Source organism: Drosophila novamexicana, unplaced genomic scaffold (genome assembly GCF_003285875.2).
Source record: "Drosophila novamexicana strain 15010-1031.04,08,12 unplaced genomic scaffold, DnovRS2.1 tig00004560-arrow-pilon, whole genome shotgun sequence".
Lineage (NCBI taxonomy): Eukaryota > Metazoa > Arthropoda > Insecta > Diptera > Drosophilidae > Drosophila > Drosophila novamexicana.
The window spans coordinates 507,418-529,936 of NW_020825054.1; the positions used below are offsets into that span (position 1 = coordinate 507,418).

The 22,519-nt window shown below is 37.9% G+C and overlaps 1 protein-coding gene across 3 annotated transcripts; it reads right to left on the minus strand.

Moving 5' to 3' along the window:
- Nucleotides 1-1,379: 1,379 nt before the first annotated feature.
- Nucleotides 1,380-19,378, minus strand: LOC115770640 (protein CREBRF homolog). 3 transcript variants are annotated; one of them, XM_030715989.1, is made up of 6 exons: nt 19,040-19,378; nt 4,319-6,269; nt 4,020-4,243; nt 3,083-3,338; nt 2,895-3,020; nt 1,380-2,822 (listed from the first exon to the last, which is right to left on the minus strand). In XM_030715989.1, the coding sequence occupies exons 2-6, from the start codon at nt 6,114-6,116 to the stop codon at nt 2,716-2,718; spliced, it is 2,511 nt and encodes an 836-aa protein (XP_030571849.1). In that variant the 5' UTR covers nt 6,117-6,269; nt 19,040-19,378; the 3' UTR covers nt 1,380-2,715. The 3 variants fall into 3 exon arrangements, with proteins under 3 accessions (XP_030571849.1, XP_030571850.1, XP_030571847.1); XM_030715990.1 differs by lacking the exon at nt 19,040-19,378 and adding an exon at nt 17,569-17,644; XM_030715987.1 differs by lacking the exon at nt 19,040-19,378 and having other exon boundaries at nt 4,319-6,360.
- Between the last annotated feature and the right edge of the window lie 3,141 nt (nt 19,379-22,519).

Below are 22,519 nucleotides of genomic sequence, written 5' to 3' on the forward strand. Positions count from 1 at the left end.
TAATGGACACATATGAATATGAATCAGGCTCTCTTGTTTTATATACTTATATTTTTAGTTCCCACAGTTAATTCTTGGTTAATTCAATTTTTGACCATAATTTAAGCTGGATGTAAACCTACGACATATATGTATATGTTATGTATATCATTTTGATCCTTAATTATTTACTGAATATGAAACTTGTATTCAACTTTGAGGTAGTTAATCCTTTGTTTAGGTATTTTACGATTAACAATTACGTTATTGATATCCACATATAAAAATTGGTAAATATGAAGCACATTTATTTAAAGCACACATTTACAATACATAAATATAATATTTATGTTTTCTTGGTATATATATATATTCTTTTTTTTTTTTGTTTGTATTCGCATTTGTTCTTGTTACAATATAATTAAGAATTATATAGGTTAATATTTGTGTATGTATATAATATTTAGTATGCTCTTTACACATATTAAACACTGAGGAACTGTCGTGCTTACTTCAATGCTGTCTCGCACTTCATTTGCATATATTACTTGCAGTGGGACAAAGACAATCCTAAACCTAAGCAACTCTGTTATACACTACAGTATATATATAGCAGGTATTACATGCCCAAAAAATTTTAGTCGCTTTGCTTGCGCTTGTACTTTGTGTGTGTGTGGCTGTAGCCATGTGTGTAAGTGTGCGCGTGTGTGTGTGTGGGTGTGTGGGTGTATTAGACGTAAATGTAATTTTGAATTCGTATTCATATCACTTATGGATTTGAAGCTCCTAAAACATGAATTTGAAAACCCTAATCAAAACTGATGGCCAATCGTTAATTGTGTATATTTTACAAACATATAAGTTCCATATATGTTTCTTTTCCATCTTTTCCATTTTGTAAGCCTAAACTAAGAACTACAATTTGTTTGTCACGTGCTCAACTCAGTGTGTGATACGAGTGCCTAAGTTCTAAGTTTTTAACTTGAATCACTTTTGTATTTTACATTTGTATTTTCGTTCTCATTTATCAAAGGAAAGCAACGTAAACAAAACAAAACAAAAACAAAAAGTCCAGACTAAACGCCTTTAGAATGTTTTGAATCTTTTTCTTACTTTTTTTTTAGTTTTTTTGATATCAACTGAACACAACTTGTTGCGCAACAAATAGCAATGATAAGGCTAGACCAGCCCCAACCCAGGAAAAACTTAAAACCCACGAATCTCTAACAAATATACTCAATACAAATATCACAAAATTAGCATCGAAGCAGAGCAAAACGTTCTTTAAAAAATCAAATAAACAATCGAAAATAGTCAAAATAATTAATATATATATATATATATAAATGTGTATATAGATATATATCGAACATAATAAAACTCAAAGTGTGTTAAGCTTGTTGTTTTTAGGTTTTTTTGGTGTTTTTGTATTTGAAACTTAATTCGTATGCACTTCAAAGAGCGACCCGCAACTAAATTTAAAAAATGAATGTAATTTAAGTTTTGCAATTGTTTGTTTTGCCTTAAGTAATAAATTAGGTTATTATATTGAAGGTAATTAATATGCGAAACGTAAATAATATGGTTTAATTTATATAAAACTTAAACGTATATAGTACGTAAAACCTGATCAGCATTTTATTAGCCAAAGGTTTTACCTGAACAAAATCGAAGCATATAAAGAAAAATTAAAATTATATCACCACGCATATATGTATGTATATATGTATATATTAGATCTATATAGATAGATGTACAGTAAAAGTAATTAAAAGATGCATCAAATTTAACAGCAAAAATGCAGTCGAATTCAATAAAGCAAAATTATTTTCAGTTTAACTTAGGATCAAACAAAAACTTAAAGACTGACAACCTAGGACCAATAAAAATGTATGTGGGGGCGGGTGGGGCCAACAAACATAGTGAACATAATTGTTTTGTATATATATATATATATATATATGAATATAACTATTAATAAAAAAAGTAAAAGCTCTCCATTTTAGCGAATAGATATAGAAAAAACTTAAAGCTAGACATTGAACCAACTTATACATCTTGTTTTATATAGCATCAAAACTTAAACAAATAAATCGCAGTTGTATATATATAGTTTTATATATATATATATATATAATATAATATGTAAGTGCTTGTTTAGTTAGCGCGTAGCGTAAATTTGTCTCGCAATTCAAATGTTTTAACAAAATCAAAAACTTATGTCGTAAGCAGGTAAAACTGGTAGCTAATTCCTAGACTCATTTTCTTAGCATTACCTCCATAATTTTTTCTTTCGTTCTTTTTCTTAAAAACTAAACAAAATTTCGTAGTGTTTTTGTGTTAGTGGTTGCCTCTTTCTTTACAGTTTGTTTCGTTTTTTTTTTTATTTCTTTTACATTTACCTCAGGGAATTCTTTTCTCTTTAATTTTTGCGCTGGCCAAATAGCTTGTTGCACAGGTTGCACTTATCTGTTGCACGCAAAGCCAGGCTCTTAAATCACAGTTACAACTATTTCTCACTTTCGCTCTTATCCTGTTATCATTCACGTATTATCACGCACTCAAGCAGAAAATTTTTTGAAAATTGATGTTTGGTTAGCCTAGTTTCTGGGTTACATTCTCAGCGGTGTGGATGGCTGGGCTGGGGATCTAGTTGGCGGGGGCTGTGGCTACATGCTAGTCAATGCTTAAGTCTAAACTTGATGGGCGGTTCGTTTATGCTTTGGATTTTTTGGTCTATGATTTACGCAGATCCTCGAGCCCACCGTTGGGCATGCCGCCGCGCATATTTTCCAAGACTTTATTCACAAAGTCTGTAGAGCCGCCCGCAATGCGTATGCCCGCTATAGGATACAAAAACAAAATCCGATATTTATTATTCAATTCTATGTTATCATATTTCATGTCCAACTCACATGTAGCCGTTGCATAAATGTGTTGTATTTGCTGGTCCACTTCGTCGGTCGACTCGCCCTGACTCTTTGTGCGATGCTTCAATGCCAGCGCCTGTTTCAGCTCGGCAATGCCATTGATCAGACGCTCTGAATTAAATTTAAAGATAAGTATCGTTTTAAGGCCCTAAACGCATTTCAACTCGACTCACTGTGCTCAATTTCCAACCCATAGAGTTTGATCTTATTAGCCTCATGCTGGGCCTTCTTCTTCAGACGGCAGGCGCGAGAGGCCAATTTGTTCTTCTCCTTGCGCGACTTGGGACGCACATTGAACGGAAGCTCCGACACGGGTGTCATATCGTTGATGGTGCGACTCAGCTTGTCCAGTTCCTTGCCAATATTATGCAGCTTGCGCGCATTTGGCGTCAAATCGTTGCCATCCCCCTTGCGAGCCTTGCCACTGTGCTGTTTGTTTAAATATAAAATCAAATATGATTAGAAGTAGGTCAAAAAACTAATTAATTAATCAGTTGGGTATTGTTAGGTTACCCTGGTTGATGCAGTAGGCCTGGCTAATACCGATTAAGCGATGCTTTGCTTTGCTTCCCTCTAAACTTTATTGTTAATTCCTAGATTTTCATTTTCGATAGTTTATTAAGAAAGTTGTAACCCAGGTGCTTTCAGCATTTTACTATTGAGATCTTTGGTTCGACTTTGACTTAAAAACTCCTAGAAACCAGGGCTGCAAAATAGTCTCTGCCCAGAGATTCGTTTCGTTAACCCAGGTTTGATTCGAAGCCTGCTCTTCATATATTTCTAATATTTAATATTCAATGATATTGGCCTCTATCAAAATTGATTAGATAATAGAATTGCCGGACCCAAGGTTATTTTCCCTTGGGTTGGGTCTCTCTTTCTTTAGTTTTTTCATTTTTACCAAAATTATTTTTTTTTAAGGTTTGGTTTATAAAGCGAAATTGAAGACACGAGCATATTCACTTAAAAGCTGATTTGTAGCCCTGATTGAGGATATTGGATGAAATTGTCTTTCTATCTTATCCTAGCTTCTTCAATTCTTTAAATGTTTATATAAAAACTTAACCCTAATTGATTTTTGATTATCTTTCCTATTTCGTTCATACGCACCTTATACACTTTAATGCCGCGCACGGAGCAGGTGGGACTAAACACGGGATCTGTGACCTCGTTGAGCACATGGGGATCCTCTAGCTTGGACTGGAAGACGAGCCGCTTGCCCTTCGGCCCCTTGGCCTGTACATTGTACTGCCAAAAGAAACGCTCCTTTCCCTTGCTGCTGCTAAGCTGATTCGGTGTCGACGTGCGTGTCTCATCCTCATCCCCAGAGCCGCCTAGGAGAAAGTGCGTGGGAGAGAGAGATCTTTAGTAAATATATATCGAAATTATGATGTAACAATTTGACTCACAATTGTCGCTGCTGAAGTCGTCGTAGTTGTCGCTATTCTCGCTGGATGCATCGTCCTCGTCATCCTGGGAGAAGTCGATGCCATCGGGCGATAAAACGCTGCCGGTGCTAAGCGAGGAGAAGCTCTCGGCCTCGGCCAGCGAGCCGGTTGATAGTAAATGCTGTCGCGGCTCACGTCGCATCCAGATGTGCTCCAGCCCCAAATGCGTTGGCGCCGACGACGATAGACGCGACAGCTGTGAGCTCTCGATGGCTCCCGTCTGATAGCCAACCGATTTGCGTACGCCGCCCGGCGGCGCCTCGGTTATGACCACCTGACCGGGGCTCTGATTGGCATTTGTCGTGGCAATTGTGGTGCTGTTGCCGCTGGCGGCGCTGCCAAAGCCGCTGCTGCTGCCGCCAGGACTGAGCGCAGCCGTTTGACTGAGCAGTGAATGGCGGTCAGGGGGCGAGGACATGGCCATGCCCTTCTTTAGCAGCTCCTGCATGTTGCGCGACTTGACCAGCTGATATTGTGAGCGGCTGGCATGCGGCGGTGGCGTCAGCGGCGACTGCGATGCCTGGCTGCCCGGCGAGAAACTAGAGCCCAATTGAGATGGCGGCTTCTGAGGTGTGCTATGGTACAGCTCAAATGTGTCCGCTTGTTGTTGTTGCAGTTGTTGTTGTTGTGTTTGTTGACCCTGCGATAGCAGCGTTTGCAACTGCTGCTGCTGTTGCTGCTGCTGCTGCAACAGCTCCAGAGGTGGGCCCACGAGCGCATCGGGTGTTTGCGATTGCGGTGACAGCAGAAAGTTAACATTCTGTGCGGGCAGCAAATCCTCAATGGTGCTCATCACATCCAAAAAGTCACCTCCATTCAAATCGGCCAGCTCGGCAGCTTGCATTTCGGCCTTGTCGTTGGGAAAGATATAATCATCATCTAGATTAAATGGCTCGTGTTTTGTATGGACAATGGCGCTGCTGATGTCGCTCCACATGGCATTCGAATTGGGCGTCATCTCGTACAGCGATGAACTGCCGCTGACCACATCCTGCAGCAGCGATTGCTCCGATGGCATATTCAGGCTGAGACAGGAGCTCAGATCGGGCGTAAAATAGTTGCTGTTGCCGGCGCCGCCACGGCTATTGCTGCCAGCATTGTGACCGCTTGTATCGTTGCCGCCGCTGCTGTAGAGCGTAGAGCTGAGCGGCGAGGCAGCGCCCAGGCTAACGTCCTGCAGCAGCGTCGGCGACAATGAGGCAGCATCCAGTGCATCCAGTCCAAAGTCTGAGAGTTCGCCTAGTTGCAGCGGTTGCTGTTGCTGCTGTTGTTGCTGCTGCTGCTGTTGCTGCTGCTGCTGTTGCTGCTGTTGCTGCTGCTGCTGCAACTGTTGCTGTTGCGCCATGCTGGGCAAACTGTGCAAATGATGTTGCTGCTGGCGCGGCGTTGGCGTCAAGGTCGGCGTACCGCTCAGCTGCTGATACGGATGATGGTGATGGTGACTATGATGATGGCTCTGATTGGGATTATTGCTGCGCGGTATGCTAATTGCAGTTGTGCTCAGCATCACATTCGATGTGTAGCTGCTGCCGCTGCTGCTGCTCGTAATGGCACTCGAATTGTTGTGATTGTTGTTGTTGTTGTTGGTGTTGGTGTTACTGTTGCTGTTGTTACTATTGCCACCGATATAGCTGCCCGTTTGTATGCTCAGCGTGGGCGTGGCCAGCGCATACAGTTCGTATTTCAATGGATTGCTGCTGCTGTTTGAGCCGCTGTCAAAGAATTCCGATGACATGGGGTATAGCTGATTCTCAGTCATGGCGCCGCAAGTGGAGATCAACGCGGGGGAGGAGGGGAGCAGTGAAAGTGTGTGGGCAGCTGTTGCTCTTTTTTTTGTTACTGCTGTTGTTGCTGGTGCTCTGCGCCTGGCGCCCAGGCGCTGCGCTGCGACTGCGCAGTTGCTTTAGAATAGCTGCAAGAGATATTAAGAAAAATGAGTTAGTTGCTTGAACTTCTGATTAAATTAAACATAAATAGTTTTTAATAGCATATTTAATGGCTAAAATCAAGCTTCAAGGCCTGTCACATTCACAGCAACAATAACGAGTATAGCTAAGCACTGAAATCGGAATTTCTTAGTCGTGTCTCCGTCTGAACTTTAAGAATTGGCATTAGCAACTTTTAAATTATCCATAAAATCATAATTTAAACAGCTCGCGGCAATAAAAGTCTAAACGCTTACGTAAATTAACAGCGATAACTTTTATCGTTCATTTTTTAATTCAAGCAACTATCGATAAGAAAAATCTACACATTAAATTGATTAAACCACTAACCAAACAACAAGTTGATTAAACACAATTATTTTCCAACGAAAAATATCAATATGATAGACAACATCGATATAGAAAAAGATAGCAGATATCGATAATCAGTGGATATCGATAATCAGTGGATATCGATAATTAAGTTTATGTATTATGTTTATTTTTTATAATCTTATTATTTTGATAGATGTTCGATAGATGATGAACGATATTTCAACTATTTATTATAACCATAAATATAAAACAGATATTAGCTTGGACGATTATATCGATACTGTTACGGTATTGATAGCATACACATTATAGCAGCTCTTGAATATCCTACAAGTGCATAACAGTTGCTTTAGACTCAACAAAACGTTACTTATTAACTTTTATGCTAATTACATTTGCAATGCCAGATTCCAATTCAGTTGTTAGTTAGCTTAATCTGAGCCGGAACTGTACTGTAAAGTGATTATATGTAATGCCAAGACTGAGGCGTTGTGTTATATGATTGATGGGCTACCATGCAAATGATGTAGAGGCTAATCACGTGGCAGGGAGAGAGAGTGTGAGATTGTAAGAACCAGAGAGAGAGAGAGAGAGAGATAGAGAGAGAGAGAGAGAGAGAGAGAGAGAGAGAGAGAGAGAGAGAGAGAGAGAGGGACCTAAAACATTTACCATGGAACCACAACCGAAATGTTATATTGTATTTAGGAATTATATTCATCAAGTATTCACGTTAAACGTTACTTTTTTAAAGTAAAAATAACTAAAGAAGAAACTTTCACGTCAAAGTAAAACCACAAAAGATAATCGCACGGCAACTGTCATAAAAATGTGAGCACCGGCTTCTTTAAAATGTTTTGCAAATAGTTGACTTTTTCTTAATGTTGTTATTTTTGCGCAAAACTTTTTATTCGCAAAATCCTCCACAACCGCCGCCCCCCCCCCTTCCCTTCTCTTTTTGTTATGGTTGAAACTATTCGCAATTTTGTTTTGCGCAAATTAGAACCAAAAATAGAAAGGAACAATAAAAAAAAATACATAATTTGAAAAACAAAAAACGAGAAATCAAGTCAAAAGAAACTTAATAACAAAAATAGGGAACAAAATAAAATCGAAGAAAGAAAAAAACTATGCCAAAATGAGTATGCGCTTGTTTTGGTTGGTTTTGTTTTTGTTTTTGTTTTTGTTGTTGTTGTAAATTTCGTGGCTCGACGGTTTTTGCCTTTCGCCAGGCAAGTGACTCCACAGTTTGTTTTTGTTGTTGTTCTTCTCTTTGTAGATTATAAATATTTATTAGCTTGTTTACAAAGAAAACGAAACTTCTGGTTGATTTTTGGTCGTACATTTAAACGGCGAAATGCATCTAGTATCTGGAATTCCCTGCGGCGCATTTCGCACAAAAGAGATGAAATGTCGTTTATTGGGAAATTGAGCCGAAAACCCTGACTGATTTTTTTTTTTTTTTTTTTTGGGTATTCAAGAATAAATTATTCAAGAATAGTCTAAGTGCAAATAATGATCCTTCTGTGGAAATTAAGGGCTGCAAATAACCCGAGCAGCGAGGGCTTTCGAGTTTATAAAAAGTCATTATATAAATCGTATCCCAATTTTTGACAATTAAAAACTTATATATGTATAATGGTATTTTTATACTGAAGCTATTGTGGAATTAACTGATGTATCGGTGATGATTATGTGATCGGTTATCGATAGTGTTATCGAAAACATATTCAATATATGAAATATGAAAACATATTTTATATTTATTATAAAAGTTTAATATATTCTGTTATGCTATCGATGTTTTAAGTAAACTATAAAGTTATCGATAAGTTTTTTTTACCATAATCATAAGAACATAATGCCGCAGTCTGTGGAATATTTTTTAGACAGTTTATGTAATATCCATAATTTACAACAGAGTGAACAAGTCCAGCATTTCTAGCAATCTAAAAATAACTCACTCTTCGATGTTATTATCGATAACTTTTTCTTACGATAAATTTCACCCCTTTTCCCCTTTTACATACATACATCACCGATGCATCGTTGGTCAATCATTTTTGTAAAGAAACGACAATTTAATTTCATTCCATATTCACTAATTCTACTTATTATTAAATCAGCTGATTAGCATTATCGAACATATTAGCATGCATTGATATGTGAACATAACTATGAATGTAATGTATACATGTGTACATACATATATGCATAGACCTTGGAATTAATATCACCCAGTCGACAAAGCTTATCTGTAGCATGTAGTCAGTCGGTTTGGGCGATAGCTCGACATATTCACAGCTGATAGCTGAATCAATTACAACAGGCCAAACATTAGAGTGGACCGAGCATTGCCTCCCGTTCGTCAAGGTCATACGAGAGCACAGGCACACACACGTACACACACACACACACACACACACACACACACACACACACACACACACACAATATGTAGCATCTAAAGCGGCACTTAAACGGCAAATATAACAACAATTCTACTTTAGCTAAGTTAAATGCTTGTTTCTCTGGTTTCCTTACATATTATTCCTATTGCTCGAACACGCCTCTTCAACAATCCCCCTCTCCCCCTTTCCCATTGTTGGCATTTAAATTGTTTAATATTCGTCAAAGGTTGCCGAACGCGTCGAAGGCCAAACAATTTTTTTTTTCATTTCGAATCAAAAGCGCCCTCTATGAACAAATGTGGGTATTCTAGGAGAAACATTTATAAGTATGTATGTATGTATGTACATGCATACATCTGTATATACATATGTATATATAGGAAACATATGGCAAGCGTTTATATACAAAAGCTACGAATGGGAATAGGCAAAACACAAATAGAATTTATTACAAATTTGCTGCCGAAAAGCATAGCAAAAAACAGAAATAATAAATAACAAAAAAATACTTAAAAACTTAAGTGGAATTGTACAGAAAAGTACAGAACAAGCCGAAAGCAAGCAAACATTTTGATGGCGCAAGTGTCGAAGAGAAAAAGCGGGAGACAGCACGAAAAAAGCTTTAAAAAGAGCATGTCTGTATAATTATCATGAAGATTATTATAGCGAACAACATGCTTACTACAGAAAGAGGTAATAAACGCGAAATGTTTGCAGAGGAGGACGCGAATATAAAGATAACGAGAAGAAACATATGTTGCAAAACATATGATTACAAAAGAAAGATACATTACAAATACAGAAAAAATAATAAATAAATAATGAACATTTATAGATGTATGTTCAAGCTTTGCATGTGTAAACAAAGCGAAACGGCACAAAGAACGCGTGGGATGCACGTGAAGCATGCTTTGGTTAATACTTTGGTGGGGGGAAGGGTTTAAAGTACAAAACTGGCCACAAGGCGTGACCAAAACAAATAAAACACACCAACAAAAGTAGCTGCTCCTGACGTCATATACATGTATGTATGTATGTTCGAATATACAAAAAAATTAATAAACATTTTAAATTACAAAAATGTATAAAATTTTCGAATCAAATTGTAAACACAGCAGACAGGCAATTTCAACACACAATGAAATAATGTGCAATAATTATAAACAAAATATGTATATCAAGAGCAATAATACAAAGAAAACAGTTAGGCGAGCCGAGCTATCAACAAATTAGAGAGAGAGAGAGAGAAAAAGGGCGAAGAGTGGCATGCAGCACATAGAGAGCAAGCAGCGCGCTGTGGGTGCAGTTATTAACCAACCTCAAGGTCAAAACTGTTTATTTTTTATATTTTGTTTTGAATTTATAATTTATCGCAGTGTTGCCTTTGTTTTACACACACACACCGATACAACAAAGAGTTGTAAACAAAACTGGGAGCTTGTAAAAAGCTTTTGAGAGCGTGGGCTGTTTGTGTAGTCCGCCTTCCTCTCTCTCTCTCTCAATAGCACACTCAACGTATGCGCTCTGTTTCTGTTTTCTGACTGTTTGCTTTTGTCGCCATTTTCGTATAAAAATATAAAGCGTGCGTGTGTGTATATGTATATGCATGCATATGTAGTAAATAATCTAAAGCTTTTTGGTTGCTTTGGCTGGTCGACGGGTTTTTTGTGTGTAAATAAAATATCGTTACAATAACAAAACGCCAGCGGTTGGGAAGCTTTTACATTTCGCCAGAATATATACTAGAATTCTTGACACACACACAAACACACAGACAACTATGAAGGTGTACATGCAGTGTGGCTGCCATACTGCTTAAGGTTTGCGAAAATATGTATGTATGTACACAGGTATAAGCGAATAGATCGGATAAATATTCAGGCATGCAGTTGTCCTATAGACTGACCAACAACTGACTTTGTTTTGCCTCACACAACAAAAGAAATTCAATTTTGTAAATCAGAACTCTGGCACGTTGCATAAGCCTCGCGACACAGACACACTTTGCATTATCAGTTTCTTTTGCGAGAGCGCATGCAGTATGACAAAGACAAAAAAAAAAGTCAACCATACAAACACACACACATACACGTGCAAATACATTGCACTCTCGCTCTCTTTCATTACACCGGAAAGTTGGGTTTGTGTTGATTTTGATCGTTGAACGGGCTCGCAACTTCCGTTGTGCATTATCAATGGGTCACTGACTAGTTCTAGTCGCCCCCTTTGACACTCGTATCACCCCCTTCGCCCATCTGGTCGACAGTTTTTATTTGTCAACACTGAACGGCAACAATAACAGCGTCGCTGTCGTCATCGCTGTCACATGTTCCGAGTGCAAGCAATTTTTGTTGGATTTCATACTTATCCGCACACGGCTGCTCTCTCGCTCTCTTTCTATTTTCTTTGTTTGGCATTTTGTGCAAGTCACTTTTGCTTAGTTTTCTTGTTGCTTTCGGCTTGGCATTGTTTTATTTTTGAGGTACACGCAATAGAGACGACACGTACAAGCACACACACACACACACACACACACAAACACACACACACACACACACTCACAGCCAGAGAAATTGATGTTGAGGTAGCCACAGTTACCGCCAAGTGCAAGTTCCTTCCTCCACCTCCTCCACCCACCGCATTTCTACCTATTTTTAGTACGCGCTTTTAGGGCGCCAGTTTTATAGCTAAAAATAGGCCCCATAAACACGCGGCGTGCGGGGGCGCTGTTGTTTTATATAGTTTTTCATATTAATATGTCCGTTTTGTATATCGAAAAAGGGGACAGCAAGGGGGTCGCAAGTGGCTGTCAATTGATGATATAACAGGCGTTCGTCAAATTATGGACTTTTATATATTCACTTTATAGCTATTATACAAACAGCTGACGCAAATGGAGACTTGCGACAGAGAGGGGTGGGGGTGAGGGGCAGGAAGTGATCGGAACCAATGGGTTTAGCAATAGAACTGCAACAGATTTGCTTATTACCGTTCAGTTGCGGGAAGCAATTGAAAAATGCAATTAGTTAATATCGTAATATCGTTGACCGAATCAAACTAAAGTCAATACTGATTACTTTCCCAATAGCATTGGGCCTATTTATTGGTATAGGGTTAACAGTTCAAAGAACTAACTGCTAAGCAATAGTCGGGGACAGTCGGAGACCTATCGGTATCGATTATTAAATCGAATCGATCTAACAATAATGTGACTTAAAGCACATTAATCATCAACATTGCTCAAGGAATCGATTATCGATTTAGCAAAACAAACTGACTGTCAAATCAATAGCTAGTGAACCCGTTTACATTGTCTAACTGTTGGAACAATAGTTAACAGGCTAAACAGGTTAAAAGCTTGAACGAAAGAAAAGTGCATTTGAGGATCGCATAGAAAGGTCGCACATTAGCCTACACATGCATACATATGAAAATAAAGATATTTCTCACATCTCTATCTTTCGTTCCTTCTCAGATCTACCTTTTTTCTGCCGTGCATTTTGCAGTCTGATGCCAGCCTCATTCAATAACAAAACGCGTTCAGAAACCACATATGTATATATATATATATATATATATATATATATATATATATGTATATATAAATTGCTCGACTGCTGTTTCGCTAATAGATAAATAATTGAAATCAATTTATATTGATTTAGCAACATATTTGTGCACAATACACACAGAAATTAGCACAAATCGTCTGAAATGTTAGGCAAATACTGTGAAATATATGCATGTACGTAGACCCTAAAAGCAACTTCTGATAACATCAAATAAAAAGGCTTTAATAATCGAAATCGTTACCGGCCAGACGACTTTCCACTCAACCAAACATCAAATGCATTGAACTACATGCAAATACTATAGATATGCACACTTATATAAACATATTTCTACATACAAATAGCATCCAATTTAATCGGATACATTGCAGGTACACGTGAGCTGCGTATCAGGGCACGGCTTGTGATGATTGGGCGGCTTCTGATGTCTGAGAGCTGGCCGTTGCAACTGCTTATCAGCGTCCCGCCTCGTGCCAGTGACGATGCGAACTACAGCTCTGGGCTGATAAGGAGCCCAGGCACAGACATTGGGACAAAAGCACGTTGCAAAATTCTGGGAACAAAATCTCCCTCCATCCCACCCCCTCCCTCTTAAAGGCGCCCTTCAAGTATGCAGAAAGACAGAATGGGGCTTCTATTAGAAAAATGAGCAATAGTTCGTAAACTTTACAAAGCACCAAATGCACACAGGATCTGAGGCGGAATAGCTGGGGCGATAGCTTAAATTGTATAAAGTTGAGCATAAAAGAGATTTTGTTTGGTTTGTTTCGCAAGAACTGCAAATTGATTTATACATTTTTAATAAGACTTGATGGGATGCAGAAAAAACTCATTGTTATCGCCTTTTTTTTTAACAGCCAAACTGAAGACACAAGTAAAGAAAGCGATAAACATTCTGTATAACATCGTAAATACGAGACTGTTTCCTCTGTAAGGAAACAGAAGTAAGCGGCTTCTTTCTAAAGAAATTAAGTAGACGTCGTTGGCGATAAGCGATGCCGACTAAATAATCTCCTTTTAATACCCTTGTAGGGGTATTATCTTTTTGTCATGAAGTATGTAATTGTCTGACCGACTGTCCGTTTATCTTTTTCTATGCGAAGTTGTCTCTCGATCTTAAAGCTGTCGTCTTGAAACTTTGCATAGGTCCGCCTTTTGTTGCAGACAGTACATTGTATATAAGTCGGAGTCCGGCGGATCGGACACTATATCACATAGCTGTCATAGGAACGATCGGTCGTAAAGTAGATTCTTGTGTGGAAAAATATTAGGTTCCAAGATATTTTCATCTCATTTGCATTTACGAGCTTCAGGGAAATGTCTACAAGAGTATTAAGTCTTCGGTGCGTCGCAGATCCTTACATTCTCGTTATCTTTTGCGACAGCACAACTTTAAAAGCAATCCGCGCACCTTATCGGCAGCCTCTAACGAACAGCTGGCAAACGCGATAAGCTTTTCACTTCCACAGGCAAAAACTATTTGTTAGACATGCTCGAATTGTTTGCGAAAAAATAAATAAAAACAAATAACAATTGAACGGAAATGTCCAGTCAACGTTATTGGATATCTATTTTTATCGGAAGAACAGCGAAACAAAAATGAAAACAAGTAAGAGGTTCTAGTCGGGAGCTCCCGACTAGGGGATACCCTGAACCCTCTTCTTCCAACATTAAGTGCATATATATATATTCTTTTTTAGAAGCTATATGTCAAGTTTGGTGACTCTAGCTCTTATCGATATCGATTTTTATCGATTGCTTGGGAACTGAGTAAGTTATGGATTATCGGAAATAAACTCGATCTGCGCGGGAACTAGGAGCACCTACACAAATTTCAAGTCTCTAGCTCTTAAAGGTTCTGAGATCCTTGCGTTCATACAGAACGGACAGACAGACGGACATGGCTAGATCGACTCGGCTATTGATGCTGATCAAGAATATATATACTTTATGGGGTCGGAGATGCTTCCTTCTGCCTGTTACATACATTTGGATTTTGCACAAATACAATATACCCTTATACCCATTTTTAATGGGTTCAGGGTAAAACAAGAGAAACTGAAGTTGAGCAAAAAATTAAATTCTAGGAATTCAACAAAAAGGGCTTTTTTGGCTTTAGAATTGACAAATACCAAAGAATAAATGATTTGAGTCAGGGAAACAACAACAGATATCAAGATATATACATATGTATGTATATAGATACACTCTGTATGTGGTTCATATTTTATATTTTTATATAAAAGAAAAGCAAACAAGTTTGCTTAATGGCCGCATCCGAAGAGGCCGCAAAGGCCGGAGAAGCACAACGTAACAACAAAGAAAGTTGAAGGCCGACAAAGCATTGACCGTCTATAGAATATAGAAATTTGTATACACATATGAAAGTACCAGCTATATAGAAATTTGTTAAGCAATTCAAGTGATGAGCACTTTTAAACTATGCACTTAAACTGCTCTCAATCGACACGGGGAGCTAAACAGCAATCGACGCGAATCAAGAAATCGAGAAATCGAGAGATCGAGAAATGATGCAATAACTGCGAGAAACACAATCAGCATTTCGAGCGCATCAGAACGGGATTCAAGATTCCATAGAATTGTCAGAGCATATAAGTAAATGGAAGTGCTACGAGTTGGGCGGAATGTGAGGGTTGTTCTCCTGCGTGACACGAGCAGACAAAGTATCGTAAGGACGTGCTCGTGCTTAAGTATCGAAATTTGCACGAGCAAAGAATTTATTATTTTCTTTATGTAATTTTCCTATCAATATAGTTAAATAGTAAGATATATACAATATATATTTTCAATAAATTGTTACTATTCCAAATATTTGCAATTTTCTTGATATTTTTGTACAAATAATAATATGCCCTCCGAGTGCTGCTAATTTTAGAATTCATATAATGCATCAATGATTGACAGTTTAAAGGAATGTCGTTTGGCACTTATTATAAACTTTATTTTAATGAAAACAAACCGATTGAGCAAAATATATATACATATACACTAGCGGGTATTGCCCGACCTTGCACGTGGAACGTTTTGTACTACAAATTTTAGATATTACCTTTCCATTAAGTAAACGCCCGTGCTAATTGAAATCTCCCCCTACGATCCTGTTCTCCACTTCTGTTCACAAATATGTTTAAAGTGCACTGAAAAAGGAACCAAGTGTTGACTTCAGAGGCTTCCGCCCGAGAACGTAGTTAGTCTTGTGGTAAGAATCTTGAGGTCGAATAAAAAATGTGCGTTTACTAAACCTTTGACCCGCATTTTCCATCCAAAAACGGGAAACTTTGCGAAGGCTCGTCAAATAGGTTCTGATAAAGAACGTTGAATATGAGTTTGGAACCGTTAGTAAGCCAAAAAGTTAAGCTACGTTTTTTCGCCAAACTTCCACAGTTCCGAATGGAATTTTCTATATCGTTGAAACACATATTCATTAAGTTTTTTTATGTATGTAGAAAATAAGTTTGATACAAATCGAACAAAACTTAAAATTTCGCCCAAAAAATCGTTGAATCGCATTTATACCGAGGAAGCTTGGATTCTGCGAAAAGCGTGAAACACGTCTCTAATGATTCTTCTTATAGATCTTTGGACAAAAATTTGAACACGAAATGTCACCCACCAAATCTTTGACCCCCATTTCCAGCAAGGAGGAATGTATTTTCCGAAAAGTGTAAACACCCCTCAAATTCATTTGAGCAAAGATCTTTGAAATTGGGTTTAAGGCCAATCGGATGGTAAACAAAAAAATTGCGGTTGGAATTTTTCGAAACCCCGTCCAGTGCAAATTTCAGCTTCTTAGCTCTTAGTCAGTCAGGACAAACAGTTTTATATGTAGAGATAGTTTATAGTATTATAACTCGTCAGCAAAGGCAATTATATGGGATTCCATCAAAGCAACAAATAAGAAAAATGAGCTATTTTAAAAGTTTATATAAAAATTGTATATTTAAGGCTATTGGAAAATGCTACATTTAAGAAAATAGACAAAAATCAATTTGTCTAGTTTCTGCTAAAAGGCTATATTTATTTAATTTGACGAATTCGATGCGGGACTTGAAGTAATTAAAATAAAAAATGCTGCTAAATAAAAACTGCATATAGAAAATACCGATGCCAGCTTCTAGAGGTTCCAGTTTTCGAGCACTCCGTGTTGAAGCGACAACAAGACTTTTATTATTTTATCAAAATCGTTTAACTGTATGGAAAATATGCATAATAAATATAGGTACTGTCGCACCTAAGAATGCGCCAGTTAGCGCGTTATTTGAATACTTTTCAAAGCTAAGACTTAATTCCCCTCTTTTATTAAATAAACTGAAACCAAAGCTGTGCGGAAGTTGCATGTTGAATTTCTTAATAGGATCGTTGTTTCAGGGATCAGAAGTCGTAAATTTCCCAGGTCAAAGTCAACAGTTTTTGAGCAGCCGATTAACCTGCCAACTCGCTTTAGCTCGTGCTAATTTTTATTTGTGCTCCTTTTGGCCACTTTATCAGCGGCCCTTATCGTGCACTCAACTGTTGAGTCATTGCCTAAGGTATAGCTTGTGATATATATATATATATATACATGTATATACATATATAGTATAGAGTAGGAGAACAATAGCATAAGGTGATATGACAGTATTCAACTGGCGCTGTTAAGTCAATTAAGTCAAGCAGTTTCTCAGACAGCTGGAGACCCAGTCGTATACGTAATAAAGCGGCGCCTAAAAGCAAATGAGGCGTGTGGTGAATGAGAGGAGGGGCGGACTTGGGCATGAGTTTTTTTAATCTGAGCTGCGGCTAAAAAACTGGCTATACATATGCAAAGGCAAAGACTGAGGCAGAGAGAGACAGAGAGACAGGGAGAGAGAGAGAGAGAGGGAGGCTCCAGTATTGGTATTTGCCCAACATATGGCCGGTTTCTAGGCATTCAACTCGATTGGGTTTTGTGTTTGTCTGCTTTTACCTACCTCCCTCCCTCCTTCCCTACGATCCGCGGCGAGTCAACACTTTTTCAGCCTTGAATTTTTGCGCACTGACACTGAACTCTCTGAACGCGTTGAAATTCGAAATTCAAATTGAAATCAATTTCAAATTTTATTTGATTTTTTTTTTTGTTTCCTAATACTCATTGGAATGGTATAAGAAAAAAGGGTATTATCAAGTTGTGCAAGTCGAAGTAAATATATCGTTGATCAGTAAAATTAACCAACTCGATACAGTCTTATCAAACTGACCGCACTGGAAATTGAAGATTAAAGAACTATGTTTAGGTTTAATAGCTATTTTAGTTTATAATTTGATCTGTCAAGATTGAGCCTGCGTATTACATAACTTGCAGGGTATCAGGCAGTCGAACACTCTCCACTAGAGCACACGCTTAGCATTTGCATTTGCAACAAATTTTGATTTGTATTTGTCTTATTATATGATTATATGCATAGTAAAAATCCCTCTCCGAAGTCTATATGCATATATATAACTCATTCCATTCGAATAATCGAAAGATTTGAGCACATTTTCACGATTTAGACAGCTTCCACGTGAGGGGCGAGTTCAGATTACAGCTGTTGGGGAAAACTTGCTGTATTGTGCTGTATTTTGTTGTGCTTCAAACAGGAAACGCTTAAGTTTTGAGCTCAGTTTTATGGACTAAACATAAACAATCGCGAGCTTGTTTATGGTTCTATGTGATCCGCTTTGCTGCAAGGTCTCGCATTACACGATTTCAATTTCAAATTTCAGCTCCGAGAGCGGAATATTGTCTATGTGAATTCTGTAAATTTTCTGGGATGAGTTGACATTTTAATTGGTTCAGGCACATAAATAACTCTTTCGGACAGCTCCAAGAATTTGAAAATGAAAACGAAGTTGGAAGCAATTACAATATGATCTGTATATTTGTAGAGTGTGTTGAAATACTCGGTTTGATTCCCATTTTTTTCGTTTCTAAAAGGGAACTACAAATTCGTTTTGTTTTTCGTTTTCTTTCCAGTTATTGGTAAATCTCAATATGATCTTTAGATTTATAGATTTATAGACTTGAAAGCTTTGTCTGATTCAAATACCAATTTCCAGTTTGAGGCTCAGCTGGAAAAGGAAAAAGTCGTCAAAAAGTGTTATATACCTTTGAATTAGTTTTTAGCTGCTCTCATTTGACTTTCTCTTTGGTTTTAACGTTCACATTATGCTTGAAGTAGAATAATTAAATATAGGCTCCCCATCCGGAGCCTATAATTAATTTGCTTGGCGTTTTGGCTGTGTTCTTCATTAACATTTATTTCTCTTGCAGATTTATACGCTTTTAAGACTTTTGTGGATTATTGGGTCGTCGTCTTTCATTTAAAATGAACATTTTGACGTCCATGTGCATATATGTAAATATATTTTTTATATATGTTCTCCTTATGTGTAGATATGTAAGCTCGCTGGAATACCAACCTTATAATTTAGCAGCGTGTGGTATTAAAATGATATACTATAGAAGTATAAACAATTCCAGTTGAGGCGACTTCGTGGTGTTGTAAATCGTCTATAAAGCGGTCGTTTTGACTTCCGTGTCGGGTGTTTTTTATATACAAAAATGGTTAAGTAATTTGCTAGAAATGTTTATATAAACATTTGTATTACTGTATATTTTCTTTCATTAATTAATTCATATGCATGGGCACGCATGTGTGAGAAGCGGGTGGGAGGAGGAGCTTGCTCTTTTTATATGTAAATCGTATACTTCATTGTTGTTGTTGTTTTTGTTGCCGTTGAACACGCTTTTTGTTGATTGGATTTATTTATTATTTTTTTTTTTTTTCTGTGTTTAAACTGGGTCACACATGTGGCGATTAAAACAGAAATATTATATATCTGTGTGTATGTATAACATTTATAACACAAAAACTATGCACACTTTGTATAAATTTTGATAAGTAAAATTAAAATATTATATACACTCGCGGCGAAATCTTATCAGCCTGTCGCCAGAAAGAAACATAAGGTCCGAAGAGCTGTTATATGTACTTAGTTTTATATATACATATATAATTGTTGCTGTTGTTGTTGTTGTTAACGTACGGCTTGAAGTGTGATAGTTGAAAGAGTGAAGCTCGACACTGACACTGACACTTGATGGCACACGTTAGGTTCGAACATTTAACGTACATTTGCTTTATAATTATGGCAAAAATTTACAACAACTTTAAGCTTTTGTGGACGCTTTTGTAACCGTTTTGTATTTGTTGCTGTCAATTTTGCGGTGATTTCGACCGAGCAGCTGAGCGCGTTGCGAACAACTGATCAAAGCACGCGCTGAGAACTTGAGAAAAAAGCAAAGCTCGCTCTGCACGCGCGCGCGCGCTCCTCTTTGTGTGCGTGTGGATGTGTGTGTGTGTTGGAGAGTGTGCGAGTGAATAGACAGACGTCGACGCCAACGTAAGAATTTTTGTAGTTAAATTCCAGCACTCTTTAAATTTGGCAGCGTTGTTTTTTTTTTTAATATTATTTTTATTTAATGTTTGTTGCTTTATTTATTTATGCAAATGTGCTTAGCCTTTTTTTGTTGCTTTGCGCGATTTTATGTGATTGAATATTGAAACTAGTTCGCATTGTCTGAACGAGTGTGTTTAAATAAAAGCCTGGCACCTGAGTTGATTTACTTAAACTCGTATGACCAGAGCGCTTTTTGTTGCTGTTTTTCTGACTTGTTTTAATCGTACACTAATTGAATTATGAGCACAACAACTACTACTTTTTAATTGAATTTATAATTTGTTTAACACACATATATTTTTCTGTATTTACTTTGATTTGCACGCTTTGCATTGACGCTCGTTCTTCATTCTATCAGCGTTTCTGGCATGTACAAAACGACAATAAAAATAATTTTTGTGTTTTATTTTGATTATCACACTCTGTACTATGCGAGTGTGTGTGTTGAGTGCTTTTACACACACAAATACACCCATGAATTGTGTTTTGCTGCGTTCCGTGTCCGCGCTTGTCAAACGTTCTTGACCGATTGATAAAGTTTTGAAAGCTCGGCGACAAAAACACGCCAAGTACAGCAAGCGAAAGCTCTCGCGCTCGATGATTTGTTTTGATTGTTCAGCTGTTTGGTCGCAGCAGTCAGAGAGAGAGAGAGAGCGAGAAGGAGAGAGGGAAGTCGTGTGTGCGCATGTCGCTCACCCACACATTCACAGTCAGTAGCGGCAGTAGACCGACGTTTTTGTCTCTTCGTCTGTTGCTTCTTTCACTTCCACTTTTCCATTTGGGTTCTTGAATGCCTGCGCTGGGGGCATGCGGCAGTGGAGAGCAGCAAAGTAGCGACCGCGCAGCTGCTCGGGTACAGTCTGTTGCGTTTGTTGTTGTTTTGGTTTTTTATTTTTGTGCGCCTTTTTCATTTGTTTTTGTTCGCATTGCTTGGCAGTTTGTTTTTCCCCATTTGATTAATAAATAAAATTATTTACAAAGCTTCCGCTCGCGCTTTTACTCACTCTTTCTCTCTCTATCTCTACACTGCCACAACCCATCCGTGCTTTTTTGCTTTTGTTTTTTGACGTCACTTATGTTGTTTACTTCGGGCAGGCGGCTTGTTTTCATTTTCTTGCGAATTCGCATTGTTGTTTCTGTTGTTCTTGCTTTATTTTTGTGTAATGCAAATTTCTGTTATGAAATTGTCTGGCGCTTTGATTTGTATTTTGAATTTCGCAAAAAGATACTAGTTGAGCACTTTAATAATACTATAATATTAGAACACAAGATGCAAGCGAGAAGTCTGCGCACTTTAAAAACCGTTGCATACGCCAGCGTTTCGATGCTGACGCTGCTTTTTTTTCAACTCTATTGGTTTGTTTATAGCACCCAGTAATGACATAAAAAATAATAATAATAATGAGTGGAATTCGCACAACTACATATATCGTTTTCTCTTTGCTATATACACATGCACTTTTGTATGTATGTATGTGTGCATAAGAATCGGATATCAGCTCAGCTTTGGCTTACTTTTTTCTTGCTGCCTTTTTACACAATTCGTTCCGATTGGAGGTTTTAAGCATAAGGCTGATGCAATATGTCATAAACAAAGTGTAATCACAATTTCGAAATGAGAAGCCTGCACAATAATATTTTTGAGGTTAATGCTAAAAGGGTGCACGGTGTGGCAACTCTGTACGGCAATTAACAGGGGTAACTCTTCAATTATTTGGTATGCCAGTGTTAGGAAGCGTTTATTTGTTATGTGTGAAGCTTAAATACGAAAAGTAGCAAATGCAAATGTGTGACATCAGTTTATAAATTGGAGTTTAATACAAACCTATTTGTTATATTTGAAATCAAATATTAATTGTGATTTTAGTTTTTATATATATGTATCAATTGCTTTTTAGGAACTGATAATGGATAAAAGTTTATTTACATTAAAAATCAGACAACAAAACAGATTCGGCTCTACCTAATTTTTAAATTGCAATTCACTGGAAACATAAATCCAATGAGCAATTGAAATCATCTTGTATGCCTGCTGTATGAGCCAACTTCAAAGCGGAAAATTAAGTCGTATTGGTAATTCAATGACAATCGAACTGACGCACGGAAAATTTTGCCTAGGGGAGCTGCTGCTGCTGCTGCTGCAGACAAATCACAGCCATGTCCTTGAATGGCAAATTGCGACACAGCAAAATAATAACAGCTCGTGAAGGTAAACATGCTCGGGAACCGACGCGACGCGCAAGGATGGCACGAAAACAACAATCAGTAAAGCGCTCTTCAGGAACCATCCTTCCAGGATATATACATATGTGCATAAGTGTGTACATGCCAAGGATGCCAGACTGCACACACGCACACGCACGCCGACTTCAAGGATCCACGCGGTAAACGATTGTCAAGGACGTGGGCGCCGGCGTCTATAGAGTATTTACTAAACAG

Bases quoted from the DNA above. Each gene is read 5' to 3' on its own strand.
- LOC115770640 (XM_030715989.1), bottom strand. From the start codon at position 6,116: ATGACTGAGAATCAGCTATACCCCATGTCATCGGAATTCTTTGACAGC. The intron at 3,339-4,019 runs GTGCGTATGAAC...TTAAACAAACAG, and splicing joins GCGGCATTAAAGTGTATAAG to CACAGTGGCAAGGCTCGCAA. The intron at 3,021-3,082 runs GTGAGTCGAGTT...AATTTAATTCAG, and splicing joins TGGGTTGGAAATTGAGCACA to AGCGTCTGATCAATGGCATT.